At 44.3% G+C, this 20,131-nt stretch overlaps 1 protein-coding gene across 2 annotated transcripts in view; it reads left to right on the top strand.

The window, feature by feature from the left end:
- Positions 1-20,131, top strand: part of SCUBE1 (signal peptide, CUB domain and EGF like domain containing 1) — a 1,931,683-nt gene that overhangs the window by 1,842,311 nt on the left and 69,241 nt on the right. For both annotated transcript variants that reach the window (XM_086922270.1, XM_086922262.1), the window contains one exon: positions 19,819-19,971. In XM_086922270.1, coding sequence (XP_086778396.1) covers positions 19,819-19,971 — 153 coding nt within the window. The remainder of the gene's footprint in view (positions 1-19,818; positions 19,972-20,131) is intronic.

Here is a 20,131-nt window from a genome sequence, read left to right as displayed (position 1 = left end):
CACCCAGGTATGTGATCTAGTTCGACTTCCAAGGGCTCCTACCCCACCCGCACCTGTTCGGCCAACTCCTTTTGGCATTCTGACACCTGGCATTGGAATGCAATGTGTGCCTCCGTGGACTGTTGAGAGCCAGCCGTGGTGGAGGTGCTTCCTGCTGTGTGGTCTGTGCAGAAGCTGGGGTCTCCTCTATGTAGCTTGGCTGCCCTGCTTCTGGGGGTGGGTTGCCTAAGATGTCCACGAGCTGTTGTAGGGCGTCAGTGTAGAAGGTGTGGTGGTCCTCTCCAGCATTTACTTATGAGTTGTCTGGTCTGCTCTGCTGGGAGTGTTGTTTGTCCCTCTGCAATGTGAAGGGGAGATACATGTTGACATTGTGTTGACATGTATGTTGGCGCATTGTTCTTGTTTACATCCAGACTGTTTGACAATGTACATTGTGACTGTTTGGGAGGTGCTGAAAATTTGATGCGGGACAAAGTACATTTGGACTACATGAAGAATATGAGGTTGTACACGTACATTTCAATCTGACAGTTTCCTGCTATGTTAGATGTGATTGGCCTGTTTCTGCACATTAGCGGACCCAGTTGTGTCCTCTGTTCTGCAGTGTCCGTGATGCCCTTTGTACCACATTGTCGTGGGATGTGCTGTGATTGCTATGTGTGTGTGCTGCAGTGTGCCACGGGGATCAGGGACATGATCCTGGGTCATGGTGGGTGTTCAGTGTGCTACACATCGTTGTGCATGTGTGCCATTGTGCCCATCTCTCCCTGTCCCCTCAGTCCCTGGTCGTTACTCACCCTGTTGATGTTGTGGCAGGTCCTATCAAGCTATGTCTGTACTCCCAACTCCTTGCAACATATCCACACTGATGACTGTGGCCTCCATTTCCTCCAGCTCCTCCTGTGGCGCAGGACTCCCACTTCCTGTCGCTGCTGCTGCCTTCCTGTTGGTTTGTGCTTGGTTTGGCTTTTCACATCATGCCAGTGCCTCTTGGCTTCCTCCATTGACCTCCTCGACACTCTGACTGCATTCACATTTGTCAAATTGGCTTTCAGTTGATGGTAGTGTTCTGTCACCTCCGTGACGCTGATCTAATTTTCCTGCGGACTGCAGCCCATCTTCCTCTTCTCCTTGGCCTTCCCCGACCCCAAGGTTCTTTGCTGGTGGTCTGTGGGGCTTGTGGGGTTTGCGTTGGCTTCTGCACTCGGTCTCGGTGCATCCATGGTGCTACGCAGTTTGAATTGGTTTTGGTGTGTTCATTATGTTGCTTTTATAGTGCATTTTCCCGCATGACACGTGTGGGCCCATAGCTGGTTTTCGCTGCTTTTGTATCTCGATTGGTGTCATTGCAGTTTTTTTGCATTCGTGTTTCGCATTTTTGCGGCGTCGTGTTGACTTTATCGCCGACATTCGACGCGTTGTCGTGGGTCTATCACATGGTACCGCCGTTATTTTCCCATGTTAGACTGCGATGTGAAGAGTTGGGTTAAGCCAATTTTGCGGTAATTATCACACGTCCTTGAGAATATCCCCACATGGTGTTTAGTTTCAACAATCTTTCATTACTCTAAGGTTACGAAAAAGGATTTCTTTGGGGGTTGTAATAGACTTATTACTACAGACTACCCCAATCACTGCGTTAAATCCTGCCTTCGTGTTTCTATGGATAAAGCACTCATAAAATATAATGTCAACAAGTATGAACAATATGTGATTCCTACACCTTATAACCCTCATTATCTTATGGCTAATTTCCTGTATATTGACTTATACATTTGTATGATTCATTATCTCTGAATGATAACTGTGTGATGTAAAGCATTCCGACACTCTATTGCATTGAGATCAAGGTGTTATAAGCACACCTCCGGCAAGAAGAAACTAAATAAAAAGGAATGCTGATGGCCGTTTAGTCCTTTGTTTTGGGTCCAGTTCGAAATGAAAACAAGTAACCCGCCCTGAAGGGTGGTTCCTGTTAGTAGGCGGAGATGCTCCACCCTTTTAAGTTCACAAGCCTTATGCATGCTAATTGCAAAAAGCAATTATCATCCACATTGATTATAGAAGGATACTGCAGTCCCTTAGACTGCCTGCTGAATGTGACACTCGCACATGGACGTCAGGCAGGCAGGCAGTTTTCCTGAGTCACATGCCATAATTAGTGAACATGTGCCCATAAAATAGTTTTGGTGTGCAAAGTAATGGGTGAAAATGGGCTGAAATGGCACTAGCCCACACCAACTATACGTGGGGGTCCTCAGAAACTGCCCAGGAATGAGGCAAGGCAGCCTCAAGGTGAATGTTTGTATTGCAGATGCACATGTTAGTTACAGCATTTGTATTATGATCCCACATTTGAGATTGACTGTGCTACTGTGTGTAATTAAATCTAAGACTTTGTGTGACTTTTATTGCAGACTCGCAATCGGTTTGATTGCTGTACATGTTATTAACTGTTCTCTTGCTCAATAAGCAACCAATCTCTTTCCCAACTTGTCACAGGGTTGGGTGTGGTCAGTTATGGTTTTAATCACACCCACCTTGTGACGGGGCAGCTGCCAGCTTCCAAAGTAATTTAGAAGCAACCCCCGGGAAGTACAGGGCTGATGCTGTACACGCCCGAGGCTGCCTCGCGTTGTTCGGGAGATAGTTTCCCTGGCCGTTGCTATCTCAGCCCATTGACAAGGCTCCTTCCCCCCACGCGACCGAGCATACCGCTGGCACGCCTTAAGTACTATCTCCCGAACAACGGGATACTGATACCCGTTCACTCGGTAATACACGGAACTCAGTACCTTGATCGTTCCGTTCCTTGGATCTAATAACACGCCGTTTTCTACCTGGCCGGCCCCCACTGTGGTCAGGCTGATTCCCTTGGCTATCATGGCTTGTAATATTTAGGCATTATTCTGTCCTGATGATGATCCCTCTGATTCTTTAAATGGGATCGAAACGCCGTCGACTTTTTAAAACGCCATATACTGTGAAATGTGCAAACTGCTATGTTAGGCTACTAATGGTGTTAAATGGAATTTCTGTTATTGTAATATCTACAGAAAACTACTGCTTCTGCCTAAAAACTCTGCTCTATTCTCTGACTACTTTTCTCACTATGCCAATTTGTATATGTTTGGGTACAGGCTTGAGCCCTTCTCTATGGAATTGTTGAAGGTATCCTTTTAAAACATTCTTTGTTTAAAGTAAAAATTGAATCTCTGTCCGGCTGGACAAGTCACTACTTATTTTAGCTTCCATTGTGTCTATATTTATTCTATGCTCTTATTTCTCGTGTGCATGGGGCCACTGTTGTTCTCATAAATATGTTCCCCGAGGTCCTGTGCTGACTCGAATGGGTGCCCTTGTTGTTTTGTATAATTAGCTGTAAAACTACTCGCATACTACAAAATGCAGTTTGTAAATTGACCACATAAGCTACAGAGTTCTGACTTCAAAATCCTCTTTCCCTAAATAGAGACAGAAGGTAGACAATGGTCTTTGGTTTTACCTTACTGATTCGAGGAACAATTATTCCATTACCCCTTATTACCCCACCTTCCTCTTTCCCTCAGTGAAGTCTTGGGGTGAGGATGATGCTCTTTGGTTTCCCCTGAAGACCTTGGGGATGTATTCTTGCCGTACGCTTTCATTATTTGTCATCTTCTGCAACATTCTCCATTGATTCAGAAGATTTTTCTATCTGGCAGGGTTAAGTCCCAGAAATGTGATTGAGGCTACTCTGAAAAATCCAATGGCAGTAGAGCCTTCTGTGTGGCTGCTGCATAAGAGCGGAAAAAACTCCCTTTGGATCTTCGCTCGCTCCCTTTATTGTAGATCTTCCATAAGAATCTGAAGACCATAGTTTTTTTTCAACTTTAGTTAATATGTTTGGGGTTTTTATTTTGAATTTCCAGCTGTTGTGTTATCTTCTGAACTTCCAAACAGCCTCAGTGTATATGTGCTATATAAATAATAATAACATAACTAACCAAGGCAGACCTAGAGATGCATCCCTGGATAATCTAGGCAACAGCTTTGCCAACATAATGCCATTCTTCCTGGTGTGGTATTCATTTTTAGAACCCTTGGAAGCCCAATCTAATGTGCTGGTATAATCAAATACTACTAACGCCAGATCCTTCTGGTTTTCTGGATCCGGTATTCTTATCACCAAAGGCAGGGGTTTCGGTTTTTGGCATCAACAGTCCATTTATCTGACAGTCCAAGAGATAATTATATCAGCATTGTTCCAAACTTCAGTCCTCAAGATGAATAAGGCATGTTACAACGCAAACATTTACGACGCATGCTTTTATAACACGGTTTTTACATTGCAACATCCATTACAACGCATGATTTTACAACACATGCCATCACAACGCATTTTTAGAAACCACATTTACAACTCATTCCATTGCAGCGCATAGCATTACAACGCATAATACTTTTAGGGCAACAGTTGGGTAAGTGTTTGTTAGCGTAGGGGTACAAATTACTATTCCCACTCCAGTGAGTGCAACAATAGGGTAAGTGTTGGATTGTGTAGGAGTAAAAAATACTATTCCCACTCCAGTGAGTGCAACAGTAGGGAGAATGTTGGATAGTGTGTACCCCAAAACCCATACCCACCCTAAAACTTAAAAAATCCCCATTACTTACCTGATAGTGCGTTGTAATGGCATGTGTTGTAGTGACATGCGTTGTAATGACATGTGTTGTAATGACATGTGTTGTAATGGCTGCATTGTAATGGCATGCGATGTAAAGGCTATTGCGTTGTAGCAGCTCAGTTGTAAAGGTAGTGCATTGTAATGACTTCGTTGTAATGGATTGTTTTCCTACAAGATCCCTCAAGCATCAGAGATAATCAGGAAAACCTGGCTTCCTAACCATTACTACAAAAGAAACCTCTATTGGTTGACCTAATGATATAGGTTCCATCAAGCAAATTAACATGTATTCAGCAAGACAATACTTATCCATTCTGTCCAAAGCCATTGAGACACTGTCAATTAAAAAGCTTGTCCTCTGCTAGCGAATCAGTGTAACTAAGCCTGTGTGGAGTGTTGCATCCTGTATCAAACCCTTTTTTCAATTTGGAGAACCAGATGCTAATGAAGGCACAGCAGCTTTGGAAAAAGCCACCCAGATCTTGATGTTCAAATGTCCATTGCAAAAAATACATGCTATAAAAAACAACCATATGTTTGTCTCACAGAACATCCCAGCTCAGTCTATAGTAGTTAGAGAGGCCACCTTGAAGGGAAGTAGATACCTTTACATGTTAACACCAAAGCAATTAGTATGAGCTGTGGTTTACTTCTATGGCACAAATGTAATTGTTATTTCTCCCTAGTGCTCAAATATTTCCAAGAAACCTGTATGTTTATGCTCAGTATTACTGAAGAAGCTGCTGAGAAATTGCTGCTGTTAATGACTACACACTGTTCCCATGACCATTACCTCAGGTCTATCAGTACATCCGCAGGCCTTGTTGAATCTGTCAAGTTTAAAGGCGAAGGACCAGGACATGGCAAAACCTCATTGACAGATCAATAGATGAGTTATGGAGCAATACATTCACAGCAAATTCTATGATTTCCATTTAAGTAGCATCTGCCAAAAAAGCAGACCTCTTTCCAATAGTCAAGGCATTTTAGTATTCAAAGGTGAAAGTCAATTTCTCCAAATTTATATTGCCAGAGCCTTCATTTCCACTGTGTTGTCCTACAGTCCTAGAGGATGTACTTTAGCAGCGGAAGCAGCCCAGCCCCACAGATAGCAAGCAGCCTCAAGTACTTCTTTAGGGCTTTAGCACATCCCTCTGCACCACAGTGTGGTGGTTCAACTGTCCAAGTAAGGAGATGGATTTTTCTCCTCTACCATCATTTTTTTGTTTAACTTTGTTAATCACATTTTATAGAGTACACAACCGCTCAGGAGTTACATGGCTGTACAGGGGTATAGGACCCCTCTTCCACTTTTACTTTTGTGTTTTACATCAATAGACAGTCCCAACGATCGTACATATCAAAAACAAAAATACTTTTTTTTCTCTTATTGATAACAGTTTGCAACAGAGCATACATGCAACAGGGTATTACTCCTTTACCATCATTGTGATTCGATCACCAACAACTCCTAAAGTCCTTTCGTGATCAGCAACTGCTGTGCTCTTCAGTTTCAAAGGCACCTCCATTGAAAGTAAGTCTGCATTGGTCATTGTCCAAATTTCTTAAGAAGGTGAAGAGCATCTTCCTTTTAGAGAGCTTAAAGTCTGTCCTTCCTTCCGAGTATTAGACACAAATACTGCTCCCATTTCTATGGAAATATGGTGGTTGGCGTCTGCCCAATACTGGATCTTTATAACATAAACCAATAACCCCTATAAAGGTTGTAGTCCACATCCCAAAAGGAATTCAGAAAATTGACACGTTGTGCTCTGTAGACCGTCTCCTCATGTGGAGTTTGCTCTCTTTTTTTACACACAATTTATGGTCCCTGTTACAGATACATTTGTCTTAAATTTGTGATATGTTTCTTCTTATAGTCAGCTCCTCAAGTGCTTACCCACTTTATGTATGGGACCACTATTCATGTGTGTAATATATGTGTTTTTGCCCAAACATTGACTGCCCTTTGATCTTTAAAAGCAATATTTACTGGAACGGTGTTGAAACTTTGACAGAATATAGTTTTAGATTGTTTTATTTTGATAAAGACTTGTTCAGAAACACCAAACCTTAATACATCTCCTGCTTCTTGTCCACCATATAACTGCAGCCATAATATTGTACCTGTCAGGTATAGGGTACGAAATGAGTTTGGAGATTATCTACAATGCTGCCTGGTATGCACCTCACACCTATGATTAATGTAAGTTGGCATTTGATGTAATTCCCAGGGTTGAAGTTAAATGGATTAGTGTGAGACAACTGGACTCTTCCACACAGCAGTCGAAACATTCGGTCTCCCTTCCTTATCTTGTCCCTTCCCCGCTCCCATCCTACCTCCTGTGTCCGTGCGCGTGTCTCCCGGCGCGCGATTTAGAACGTTTAGGGAAACCTGTGCGGAAACCATTATCCCAACGGCATTCCATGTCTGATGAAGAATTAAGCTGGCTGCCTACATTATCTCTCCTGTCGTCCCGTCATTACATTCAATCTGGTGAAGATTACGGGATCAGGACCCACCATCCGAAACAAGACTGATCACTAGAGGCTCCGGACGTCCTCACACTCCATTAATCAACCATTTGTAATCAATCAACCATTTGTAAAGCGCACTACATACCTGCGAGGGTCTCAAGGTGCTGGGGAGGTGGGGCGCTACTGATCGAACAGCCAGGTTTTGAGTATCCTCCTGAAGGTCAGCAGGTCTTGGGTCTGTCGTAGGCTCAGTGAGAGGGTGTTCCATGTTTTGGCGGCGAGGTGGGAGAAGGATCTCCCACCGGTGGTTGTTCTTCGGATGCGCGCGACGGTGGTGAGTGAGAGGTTGGCGTAGCGTAGCTGGCGGTTGGGGATGTAGAAGGAGAGCCGTCTGTTGAGGTAGGCTGGGCCGGTCTTGTGGAGTGCCTTGTGCGCGTGGGTGAGGAGCTTGAAGGATATCCTCTTGTTGACGGGGAGCCAGTGCAGGTTTCTCAGGTGGGGGTGATCTGGCCGTGACGTGGTGCGTCGAGGATCAGTTGTGCCGGGTCGTTTTGGATGCGTTGTAGTTGTTTGATGAGCTTGGTCGGGGCTCCCGCGTACAGGGCTTTTCCGTAGTCGAGTCTGCTGCTGACAAGGGCCTGAGTGACTGTCTTTCTTGTATCTGTCGGGATCCATCTGTAGATCCTGCGGAGCATGCGGGGGGTGTTGAAGCAGGAGTAGGAGACGGCGTTGACTTGCTTGGTCATTGAGAGCGTTGAGTCGAGGATGATTCCCAGGTTGCGTGAATGGTCGGTGGGTGTCTGGGCTGCCCCCAGTGTCGTCGGCCACCAGGAGTCGTCCCAGGCTGAAGGTTTGGAGCTGAGGATGAGGACCTCCGTCTTGTACGAGTTCAGCTTCAGAAGGCTGGTTTTCATCCAGTCGGCGATGGCCTTCATTCCTTTGAGGAGAAGTGGGCTTTGGCGGTGATGGGGTCCTTGGTGAGGGAGAGGATCAGCTGAGTGTCGTCGGCGTAGTGGAATATGTTGAGGTCGTGCTGTCGGGCTAAGTTTGCGAACGGGGCCATGTAAATGTTGAACAGCGTCGGGCTGAGGGAAGATCCCTGGGGTATGCTGCAGAATATCTCGGAGGCTTTGGAATGGAATGGGGGGAGGCAGAAGCTCTGGATTCTGCCGAAGAGGAAAGAGGTGGTCCAATCCTGAGCCTTGTCTTGGATCCCTGCCGCGTGGAGGCGTGCGCGTAGTGTGCTGTGGCAGACGATGTCGAAGGCGGCAGAGAGGTCTAGGAGGACGAGTGCTGCGGTCTCGCCATTGTCCGGCAGGGTCCTGATGTCATCGGTGGTGACGATGAGGGCAGTCTCGGTGCTGTGGTTGCTGCAGAACCCTGACTGGGAAGGGTGCAGGATTATGTTTTCTTCGAGGTATCGGGTTAGCTGTCAGTTGACGGTTTTCTCGATGACCTTGGCCCGGAAGGGGAGCAGAGCTATGAGCCGATGGTTCTTGAGGTCTCTTGGGTCTGCCTTAGGTTTTTTGAGTAGGGCGTTGAATAGAAGGCAAAAGAGGCACAAAAACGAGGGAAAAGCGAGTAGCACAAAAGGTAGACGGGCACAAAAAACGAGTGGAACAAGGCAAAAGGGGCACAAAAACGAGGTAAAAATGAGAGGCACAGAAGGCAAAAAGGGCACAGAAATACCGGAAAAACGAGTGGCACAGAGGCAAAATACACAATACAGAAATACAGGGGCAGCTGAGAACAGAAGGCAGAACGGGCAGAGAGACACGGGGGCAGCGAGGGAAACAGAAGGCAAAACCGGGCAGGGACACGGGGGCAGCGAGGGGTACAGAAGGAAAGACCGGGCAGAGAGAGCACGGGGACAGCGAGGGGAACAGAGGGAAGAAAAAGGGACACGGACCACGTACAGGCAGCGGGGGAAGACAGACAACAGCAGTTTCAGACACAACAATGAAAATACAGGCAATACAGTAAAAGCAATAAAGCGGAGGATAAACAAACCTGCCTACCACTGACCACCAGGGATGAGGCGCAGGTGGTAGCCTGCGGGTGGTGAAGGGCCTCGAACATCCTCGGCAGCGGCAGCTGGGGCAGGAAGACACAGGCGGCCGGTGCTGTGCGGAGGGGGAGCGACCTACCTGGTAGGGTCAAGGGTCGCTCGACGACACTCTCCCACCTAGTGTTGTGTGGGGCGAACTTCCTCTTTTCGCTCTGCCTCAGCGCGATGCTCATCCCTCAGCCTCACACCATTTGCCGTCACTTATCCCTGTCAGCCCCAGGGAGGAGCTGCAACAAAACGTGAGTGAAAGTGAAGTGACATTTCTGTCGGCAAAATTAAATATACCATAAACGGCCACCGGAGGGAACCAAACGAATTCTAATCTTTACTTCATAAGATTTAAGAGCTTATTCCTAACAATTACCTGTGCTGTGTCAAAATGACTGGAATATTGAATGTGGTGGCAATGCCTAGCACCTTCCTAGAAGTCCCTGGGCCACCCACGGAAAATTGGACACAGGGGGTAAAATATTTTGAGAAACATTTGGAGGCAATTGATGAGACTGAATATAATCCTACGAGAAAACAAGCAATGATGTACAATTGTTTGGGTGCAGAAGGAAGGAGGTTATTCGACCACATAACTCCAATTGAAAAAGAGTAAGGGGATGAAGAGTGGGATGTATTTAAGGCGGCCAAATTGAGAATGAAATACTATTTCGATTCAGTCTTACGTCGCAACATTGAGAATGTTAGCTACAACGTGTGCATTCAAAGATGCAGACGAGATGATACGGGATCAGGTGGTGATGCGTACCATGCGTGTGAAGGCGCAAGAGAAGTTGTTATGCCACAGGAATACAAACCTCAAGAAGGTGGTGTCTACCATTAAAAGCATGGAAAGGTCAGCCAAAGGTGTTAAATTGCTGCGCAAACCTGATAACCAGCAAGTGAGCGTCAATCTTGGGCGGAAGGATGAGGAGTCCACATCCATGCAAGAATTTCACTTGGTCTAAAAACCCCAGTACCCATGTGGGAAGGCAGAATTGTTATTGTTGCGGATCCATCGCACATGTGGCAAACTAGAAAAAAATATCCTGCGAGTGGCAGGATCTGTCATGGATGTTGAAAAATGGGACATTTCCTTAAGGTTTGCAGAACTTCACATTCTAAAAAAATCTACACTGTGAACGAGTCAAAGTCCGATGTAGACTTAGATGAGAGTGAGCTACTGGAGAACTTAGTGCTGCTGGTCCCAATTATCAACAGTGAAGATGCACAAACCCAACCCAGGTGTGATGTTGCTGTGAATGGTGAAGATGTCGAGATGTTGGTGGATACAGGTTCAAGAATAACAATTTTGTCTAAGGACACGTACAACGGAATCAAGTGCAAGTCCCCGTTGGAATCTAGCAGAATCATTCCAGGTGCATATGGCAGATACAAGATAAAATTAGAAGGGGTCTTCAAGGCGGATTTGTCGTTTAAAGAAAAGAACACCTTGCAAAAGTCTTTGTAGTGGACTACAATGTGACCACTCTGGGTTGGCTGGAACAACAAAAACTTAAAATGATGATTAATCCTTGTCAACCACCGTATGTGTTCAGCATTCAAGAGGTTGGCCTGGAGACCATTCTCAAGGAATTTGATGGGGTGTTCAAAGAACAATTAGGATACCTAAAGAACTTTAAAAATCAGATTATCCTGATGAATAAAAACATATCCAGTGAAAAAGAAAGTCAGGAATGTACTCTTATCTGCCCGCGCTGAAGTCAAGACAATCCTGGGGAATTGGTGCAAGGATGGGATTATCGAGCCAATCAATGCATCTGAGTGGTTGTCGCCAATGGTTATCGAGCTGAACCGCCACGTGATAGCTGATTGCCAACCTCTGCCTTTGATTACTGAAATAGTGATGACGTTAGGTCAGGCGAAGATCTCTTCACCACTCTAGACTTCAGGGCTGCCTACCATCAGATACAACTGCAAGATGAGTCAAAAAAATACATGGCGTTCATCACACCAGAAGGAGCGTATCAATTATGGAGGTTGCCCTTCGGGTTATGTTCGGCGTCAGCTGTATTTCAACGCATAATGAACCAGTTATTCAAAGGCATGGAAGGAGTCAGATCGTTCCAGGACGATGTTCTGATTTACAGCAATTAAAAACAGGAACACCTGGTCATCCTGAGGAAAGTTTTCCAGAGGATTAAGGACAGTGGACTTACTCTGCAAAAAGACAAATGCAAATTCCTAAAAGAAACGGTTGAGTACTTGGGACATCTCATCGATGGAAATGGAGTACGACCCAAACCCTTCTTAATTTCTGCAATTTCCTGTTCACCAAATCCAAAAAATAAGAATGAACTGGCATCTTTCTTGGACATATGTGAATTCCATTCCAAATACATACAACATTATGCAGCCAAGGTCGAACCGCTGCGGACGATGGTAAGGAAGGATGCGGAATTCATCTGGAATGAAGAGTGGGAACGAAGCATGAAAGCCATTAAGATGGAACTTGAGCAAGCAGTGTCTCTCTAGTCATTCGATGAGAAGTTGAAAAGCACTGTAACAACAGACCCTAGCCAAATCGGGTTGGGGGCTATGCTTAGCCAAATGACTGAGAACGGGGAGAAAATCATCGCATTTGCATCCAGGAAGCTAAGGGGCCCAGAGACAAAGTACTCAGTAATTGAACGTGAATTATGTTCTTATGTTTGAGCTGTTACAAAGTTTAAAAGTTTTCTTTTGGGGAGAGGAATTCACTATCCGTACCGACCACAAACCGTTGGTCAGTATACTTGAGGGTAAAGGTTCTAGCCAGCCTTCGCCAAGAATTACAAGGTTGGCATGCAAATTGCAGGAGCATCAAGTTAAAATGGAATATATCGGCAGATTATTTATCATGTGCCCTGTGCGCGGATGATTCAAAATGCGAAATGGATGATGATGATGATGTACTTTTTGCATACTTATTTGAAGGTCATGAATCCAATGGTACCATTACCAAATCAGAATGGTTAGAAGCTATAAAAGATGAAACAGTGTTAGAAACAATTAAAAAATATGTGATCAAAGGTTGGCTCTGCAAGAGGGCACTTGACGAAGCACTCAGACCCTACTGGAAAATTAAGGATGATATTGGTGTTGTTGTCAGGACCCCTACACAGGGTCTAATAACTTGTGGCACTGACTTGGCCTGGTTGTGCCAAGATTCACAAAGTTATGGCACTTGGACTGAGCGGGTTCGGCATAGGAGAACTAAGATGAGCGCCATTTTTGAGAGACAGGTTGGCGGTCTAGTCTCTTCGCCGCAGCTGCAGAGAAATCAAGGTGCAGCGCGAGCGCGACAGGAAACGCGCACTTCACCAGAGATTTCAGCCGATGAAGAAGCCTAAGATTTGAGTTCCTAGTTAAAGTTAAAATCTTGTCACAAAAGTTTATAACCCGACGCTGTTGGGTATCTTGAGAATATTCGAGAGGTTCGTGAGGAAATACTCGGCGCAATCAGTCAAGCGCTAGTTTCAGTTCACAGTGTTTTTCTCCAGAGCAGTGTCAAGAGCTCCTGAGAGGAGAGACGAATTTCGAGCAGCAAGAGAGTTGAATGAAGATTGAAAGCTAAGTGACATTTAACGAATGTAGTAAAAGCCATAGAGTTAGACTTACCAGAATTGGAGATTAACCATTGGTCTTCAGTTTGAGCCTAAAACGAATGAGAGAATTCAAGGTTTAATGAGAAGATAATGGAAGCTAAGAATGTGTAAAGACTCAATGTAAATATGTTAATACTCACCAGAGACTGCTAGAAATGTGACACAACTTATGAATTTCTAAAAAGAGACAAAATACAGTGTTAACGAGTTGAAAACTCATAACAAGATAGCAGGAAATAAAGGAAAAAGTAGCAAAGGATACATTTAAAAAAGAACTCGTAAAATTAGTGAAGTAAGTGAGTATATGTTCATAATCATAATAAAGACAAGGAGTTAGACAGACAGACAGGGAAAAAACGAATCCTATATCTTTCCATGCAGTAACAACTAATGAGCGAGACAAAAAGAATATCATGGAGAAAAGACAGAAGAGCAGCTAGAGTCCTGAAGAGTGTGGGTAGGTGAGATTTAAGAGATTAAGTAAGGCTAGACTAAGAAAGAGAAGGATAGGTTGTAATGGTGTATTACTTCCTTAGGTTCCATAGAAGAGAGAGAAGACGTCAGCAAGTTAGCCAACTGAAGGAGCTAGCTCAGGACCAGTCTCTTCTTTGTTTATTATTTTATCCAATTCCCCCGTCCCCCGAGGTAATGTCCGGAGGTTCTTACTAAGACCTGCGAGCATTGTATAGAGGGATTTGGGACCTAGCACCTCTGTTCCCGTGCATGTACTGGTAAGCCTATTGAGCTTGATAGAATTGAAGTCTGACAGTTGTCGAAGATGTGGTTGGAACTTTAATAGCACCAGTGTCCATGAGAAGCAGGTTGGTGGCTTTATCCCATGAAGGGCATGTAGGAATGACAGGCACCAAACAGAGGTTGATGAAAGGGTACTGGTTGCCCTTCATGGATCGTGACGTTGATATGTTTGTTACTCACTGCTCAATGTGCAATGAAGCTGACAAAACTTTGGCGACAAGCCATTGTCCCATGACCTCGGTTGAACTACCAGAAGGTCCATGAATCAAAGTCAGCATTGACTTCATAGGTCCCATAAATGCCTTGAGTCTAGAATTACGTTATGCCATAGTGTTGTTTGATTATTTCAGCAAGTGGGTGGAAGTCAAGTTTGTGTCTCAACCTACCACACAAGAAGTAATTAACTTTCTTAAGGAGTTATTTTGCAGAGAAGGTATTCCCCATCAACTGGTCTCCGACAATGGAGAGCAGTTTGTATCCTCAGAGTTAGTCTCATTCTTCAAAGAAAATGGCATAGAACATGTAACAACCTCGTTAAATTATCCACAGGGCAATGGCCAAGTGGAACGGGCCAATCGCCTGATTAAAGAAGCCATCCAAATAACCTTGAATTCTCACATTCCTGTTGAGGCAGCACTACGCACCAGGTTGTGGTCATACCGAACTACCCCCCACAGTACCACTGGTAGAATCCCATTTGAACTCATCAGGGGTAGGGCAGCTATCACATGTTTACAACCACATTGCTCATTGGCTTGGAAAAAATGGGAAAATGAAAACCACCAAGTAACTGAGAGTAAGATGAGAAGTCTGGTTGAGGAGTGCCAAATTATGACACAAGGAATGCTGTACGAAAGATGTCCATGAAAGAAGGTGACGTGGTGAGAGTGAAGTATCCCAGGAAGGGGGCCAACATGAGCAAGTACAGTGAACATAGGTGTGTGGTCAAAACAAAGGGAACTGCAGTTCTTCTTGTCAATGGTCAATGGTGGAATGGGTCGAAAGTTGCTTGAAGCAGGATCTCTGAGCCTGTGAGCAGGCCTAGTGACTCGCAGGACGATGGTCTGGTGTCCTCTGCTGAGTCACGCATGGGTAGAGCATGTGGGGATAAAACTACCCCTGTATCAAGTGATGATATTCCCAGGGTGTCTCTTCCTGGTGTGACATCTGATCCTGTCGAAACCACTCATGATAGGAGAACAATTGTTCCGCCCATAAGATTCAAGGATTATGCAATGTATTAGCCATTTTAGGGAAAGCAGAGCATATATTTCCTTTGTTTGTTTTGAAACTATGTATTCCAGAGTTGTTTTTGAAAAAACGGGAGAAGAAGTAACATTCTGTGTCCCTTCTTTATCTTGTCCCTTCCCTGCTCCCGTCCTACCTCCTTTGTCCGTGCGCGTGTCTCCTGGCGCGCGGTTTAGAACGTTTAGGGAAACCTGTGCAGAAACCGTTATCCCAACGGCATCCCGGATCTGATGAAGAATAAAGCTGGCTGCTTACATTATTTTTTATTTTAATTTTTTATTTTATTTTTACGTAATTTTTATAGCGCAACAAATACCCTGGGGTGTCTCGGCGCTGTGGAACTACTGGAGTCAGCCATCCTCTTACTGGTTAAACAACCATGTTTTTAAGAGCCTGCAGAAGCTCATCAGGTTCGGGGCAATTTTGATGGCCAGTGGCAAAAGATTCCAAAGTTTTGGAGTGGCCACAAGGAAGCGCCTGTCTCCCCAGGTGGCCGTTCTTGTGCGTGGCACAGGGAGGAGACTGGTGTTGGCCGATCTTAATTGCCTACTGGGAGTATACAGCTGAAAAGCTTCGGTCAGGAACCTGGGTCCTATGCCATGTACTGCCTTATATGCAATGCAGAGGGCCTTAAATTTAATGCGGCTCTCAACTCTCAGCCAGTGGAGCTGACGAATGCCAGGAGTGGTGGATTTGCGGCAAGGAATGTTTAGAAGGATCCTGGCAGCCGCATTCTGGACGGATTGCAGCTTAGTTATGACACGCTTCTGGGTGTGAAGAAAGAGAGCGTTCCCATAATCGATTTTAGAGAAGACTAAGGTGGAGACCAGGGTCTTCCCAGCTGAGGGGGGGAGATAAGGTAGTAGTTTCTTAATTTTTTTCAAAATAAAGAATGATGACGAGACAACCTTGTTAGTGTGGAGGTCAAAAGCCAGCTTGCTGTCAAAAATCACTCCCAGATTTCTGGCTTTTTCCACTGGGACAGGTGGGTGGCCGAGCTTTTCCAGCCACCAACTAGGGGACGATTCAGGGGAGAGTTTTCCGAAGGTCATAATCTCGGTCTTGTCCGAGTTGAGCCTAAGACAATTCGAGGCCATCCAGGTACTGACCTCAAGCATAGCTCTCTGGAAGTTGGCTGCCACAGTGAGGCCGTCCCTGTGGATACCCAGAACCAGCTGGGTATCATCTGCGTAAGATGTAAGCCGTACCCCATGGGCCTTTATTACCCTCGCTAAGTCCGCTACATAGATGTTAAATAGCATAGGACTTAGCGAGGAGCCTTGTGGGACTCCACAAGGGAGTGCAGAGATAGGAGAGTAGAAGTCTCCCAGCCTCACTGTCTGGGTACGGGTTGCCAGGAAAGATGAGATGAGATCGCTGGCCAGACCGTTTATCCCCAGGGCTGTGACACGGTCGACAAGAGTGACATGGTCGACCGTGTCAAAGGCCGCTGACAAATCCAGAAGGATGAGGACAGCCGCCCCTCCCTGATCCATGATCGCCCTGATCTCATCAGAGGCCTTTATCAAGGCGGTCTCTGTTCCATGCCCTTTCCTAAAACCAAACTGCGTTTCGTCGAGCAGTTGGTGGGTCTCGACGAACTCTGAGAGCTGTCTGTTCATCAGGAATTCGCATACTTTGGCAGGAAAGGGCAGACACGCAATGGGTCTATAACAGGCGACAGCTGTAGGGTCTAGGGAAGGTTTTTTTAAAAGGGGTTTTATAACAGCCTTCTTCCATATACTGGGAAAGTGGCCTGTCTGAAATGCAGTATTGCAGATCTCCATGAGGGGGCGTGAGATCACTTCTGTGAGTTTTAGCATCACGGAAGGAGGGCAAGGGTCCAGAGGGGAGCCCGATTTGATGGTAGAAATGAGTTTGATAACATCATCATGTGAGGCAGGTGAAAAACATGGAAAGGAGTGATGGGAAAGTACTTCTTTCACAGTACCGCCTCTGTGTTCAGTTTTGATATCCCCTTCAAATGATGCATATATATCTGCCACCTTTGTGGTGAAGAAAGTAGATAGTTCATTACAGAAGGTCTGTGAGGGCTCGACTCCAGGGCCAGTGGAGGGGGTGGACAGAGTCGTGACAACAGAGAACAGCTCTCTAGCAGAGTTAGCAGCGGTCTCAATTTGCGCCGTGAAGAAAACCGTTTTTCGAGCCATAATCGCCTTTTTATAGATCATAAGGGCATCTTTATAAGTTTGTCTGGCTATGGGGCAGTAAGCTTTCCTCCAGCGCCTTTCTAGATTCCTACAGCATTGACGATGAAGTCTAAGATCTTCATTGTACCAGGCGGCCGAAGGAGATGCTCTGTTCGGTCTCGTGAGTTTCTCTGGGGCCACTAGGTCAGCGGCACTTCGGATCCAATCCTGGAAAACTGGGGCTGATAGTGCAGGAGTGTCATCGCTTCAGTACACAGTTTCAATATGCAGATCTCTTATGGGTAGTGGAACAAGATCACATCGTATCTCTGAGTACTCATCTCTCACTGTTAACAGAAATAATTATCACAGATAAGAGTGTGATGTAGTATTTAAAAACATGTAACCCATCCTCTTCCCCTTTAGTGTTTGTATTCACCGGCTTCCGTTCGGCAGGGCACCATGAATCTAGGGCTGACATAATATAGGAATACTGTGAAATGGTGGAAAACACAATCTAAACTGTGTTGAGACCTGAGAGAACAAGCAGAGCAACCAGAAGTTACACCCGAGTGCACCCACAAGGAGCAAAAATAGTGTTGGATAAAGACAGGTGAATGAGCTAGAACAAAAGTGGATAAGTTGCACATCATGAAGGGCTGCTAGGCACTGTTAGATGCCTTTGCTGGACTTAAATAGATGTCTGCTTACCTTGACTTGGAAGTTCAGCCCGCCCCTTTCATCTGTAAGCCAAATCAAACACCTTCCTTTTCTCCAAGGTACATTCCGCCACAGTCCGATCAGCCACTGATGATGTCCTGCATGACTATGCATATAAGGTTGTCTTGATTTAGTGATTCTTGAGAGCACACATCTTGTAACCCTACTGGTTTCATTCACATACGCATTGTGCCAATACTTCACAAAAGTTTCGTAGTACCCTTTGAATATAACTCTGTATAATCCTTATTTGATTCATTAAATCACATTTGCTGGTTATCAAATCCTAAACTGTAATGGGACTGCTTTAGTCAAACTGTGATTGTTTACTTATATGTACTTGCAAAATGGCTTGTATAACTTTTCCAACACATTTTGAAGTTAAAAAGATGACACTATTCGCGCTACTGAAAAGACTGCAGCATCATCTTCATTGGGGTCATGGGGTCATGTAACGCACACCCTGCGTGGTAGCGTGGAAAGCAACACACTTCACAAGCACAGCCTGAGTCAGAAGTACTGACAATGTTGAGGGTTATGTGAACTGTGGGGTGGAGGACGAGTGTAAGATCCAGCCCTCTTGATAACAGTGAACTTTACGAAAATGAATCCCTGAGCCACCTTGCTTGCCCCAGGGGAATCCCAGAGACTGTAGTAAAGAGCACCTGGAAAAGTGTCTCCATCGAGGGTCGTAGATATCACTATTGTTGACGCTATCTCTGTTATCTGATAAGACAGAGATAAATCGCCTACCTTAGGGACAGTGCTCAACCTTAAGCATATGTGAAGCAATGTGTCCCTAAAAGGCACCCAATCACAGTGGTGAAATGAATAACCTTTCAAAGTAACAAATCCGCTGGAGTCAGTTGTAAAGTGCAAACCATAAAGATGTATTAATAATTAAAGTTGCAATTACGAAGGCCAAAATAATTGTTAATCAAAATGTATGTCAAATCAATATATAAGTAATTATCTTATGTTTAATCAAATGTAGCAAAAGACATATCAAGAAAAAAATAGTCAAAGTCCATATCATGAGGCAAACCAACAAGGGTTCAGTCTATCAAGTCAAGGAGTCAGCAGAGTGGGTGGGTTTCCTCCAGAATTCATCACATGTATAAGCAACTCTACAATTGACATCAGTAGAAATTGCGCAGTGAGCATAGGGTGATCATATGTGAGCAAATGTAGCAAAAAATTGACACATCACTGTTCAGAATTATTCAGTGTCACACAATCTCACCAATCTAGGGCTAGCCACTAGGTTACTATTAACGTGACATATTCTAACCTAATGTTATTGGAGGTAGCAGTACAAATATGGCCTTTTTCTCTAATCTCTGTTATATCTATAGCTGAATCATTTGTGGAAATCATTTTATTAATAATGATGGCAGCCTGGAAAGGATCACGAATCACCTCATGAAGACTTGGAGCTTCTTCAGTCACCTTTGGAGACATCCACGTTAGATATCTAAACATATATTCATCCCTACTCATTGTGTTAATATTTCAGACATTCAAATGCTAATAAAGCTTTGTAGATCAGGCTTGATATATTTTGAAAATCCCTTCATTAATCAAACTTTTCATCCTAAAATATATGTTCTCCATCTTAATATCAGGATTTACCCATTAAGACATATCTTAATGATACTTAATGGGTATTATTATATATGTATTGGACGCATTGAACTCCATTATGAATAATGAGAGTAGCACCGAAGTTTGAGATGTGGTAAAGCCACCTAAATCATTTTCATTAGGTTGTGGGAATGTGTTAGTGTTCAATCGTTTTGGAGACATGTATTTGACAATGTGAGTTTGATAACTGGAAAATCTTCTCTTTAACCATCAGATATTGCAATATTAAATTATATACCTGATAACGTGGCCCTTCTTTTCAGTTAGAAACAATGGTTGTGCTATGTTTTGATTTTAGTGAAAAATCAAGGAAGCTTCCAATAAACCTAGATCGACTAGCAGATTTGGCATTCTTATCCAAATAAATCAACGTTAATGGGCAGTATTTCATTTCTCGAAAGAGTTATCATTGGGCTTATCAAAGCATAAACGTCTGTGTATAGCTAATCAAAAGTAATTTAAAATTCCAACTAAATATATTTTAATTGCAGCTTCACCTACTTCCATAACCACATATGAAACCTGTCAGACATACGAGAGACCGATAGCATTCACATCTAGATCACGAAAGTTGTGGGTTCATTTTAAATCAAATGAGGCAAATACCGGCAAAGGATTTCAAGTACCTTATGTGACGTATGATGGTAAGACTGAATATTTATTTATTTATTTTTGTATGTATTTTAATTTTACACAACCTATCGACGATACATTTTGGCTCATCTTGCATCCTTTCAGACTTCCACAACCATGTCTGTAGGTACATAATCAAAGAAAAGCATGTTCGCCACCGATGTCGACATT

Source organism: Lissotriton vulgaris, chromosome 1_1 (assembly GCF_964263255.1).
Source record: "Lissotriton vulgaris chromosome 1_1, aLisVul1.2, whole genome shotgun sequence".
Taxonomy (NCBI): Eukaryota; Metazoa; Chordata; class Amphibia; order Caudata; family Salamandridae; genus Lissotriton; species Lissotriton vulgaris.
This window is presented reverse-complemented; position numbering and strand designations above follow the sequence as displayed.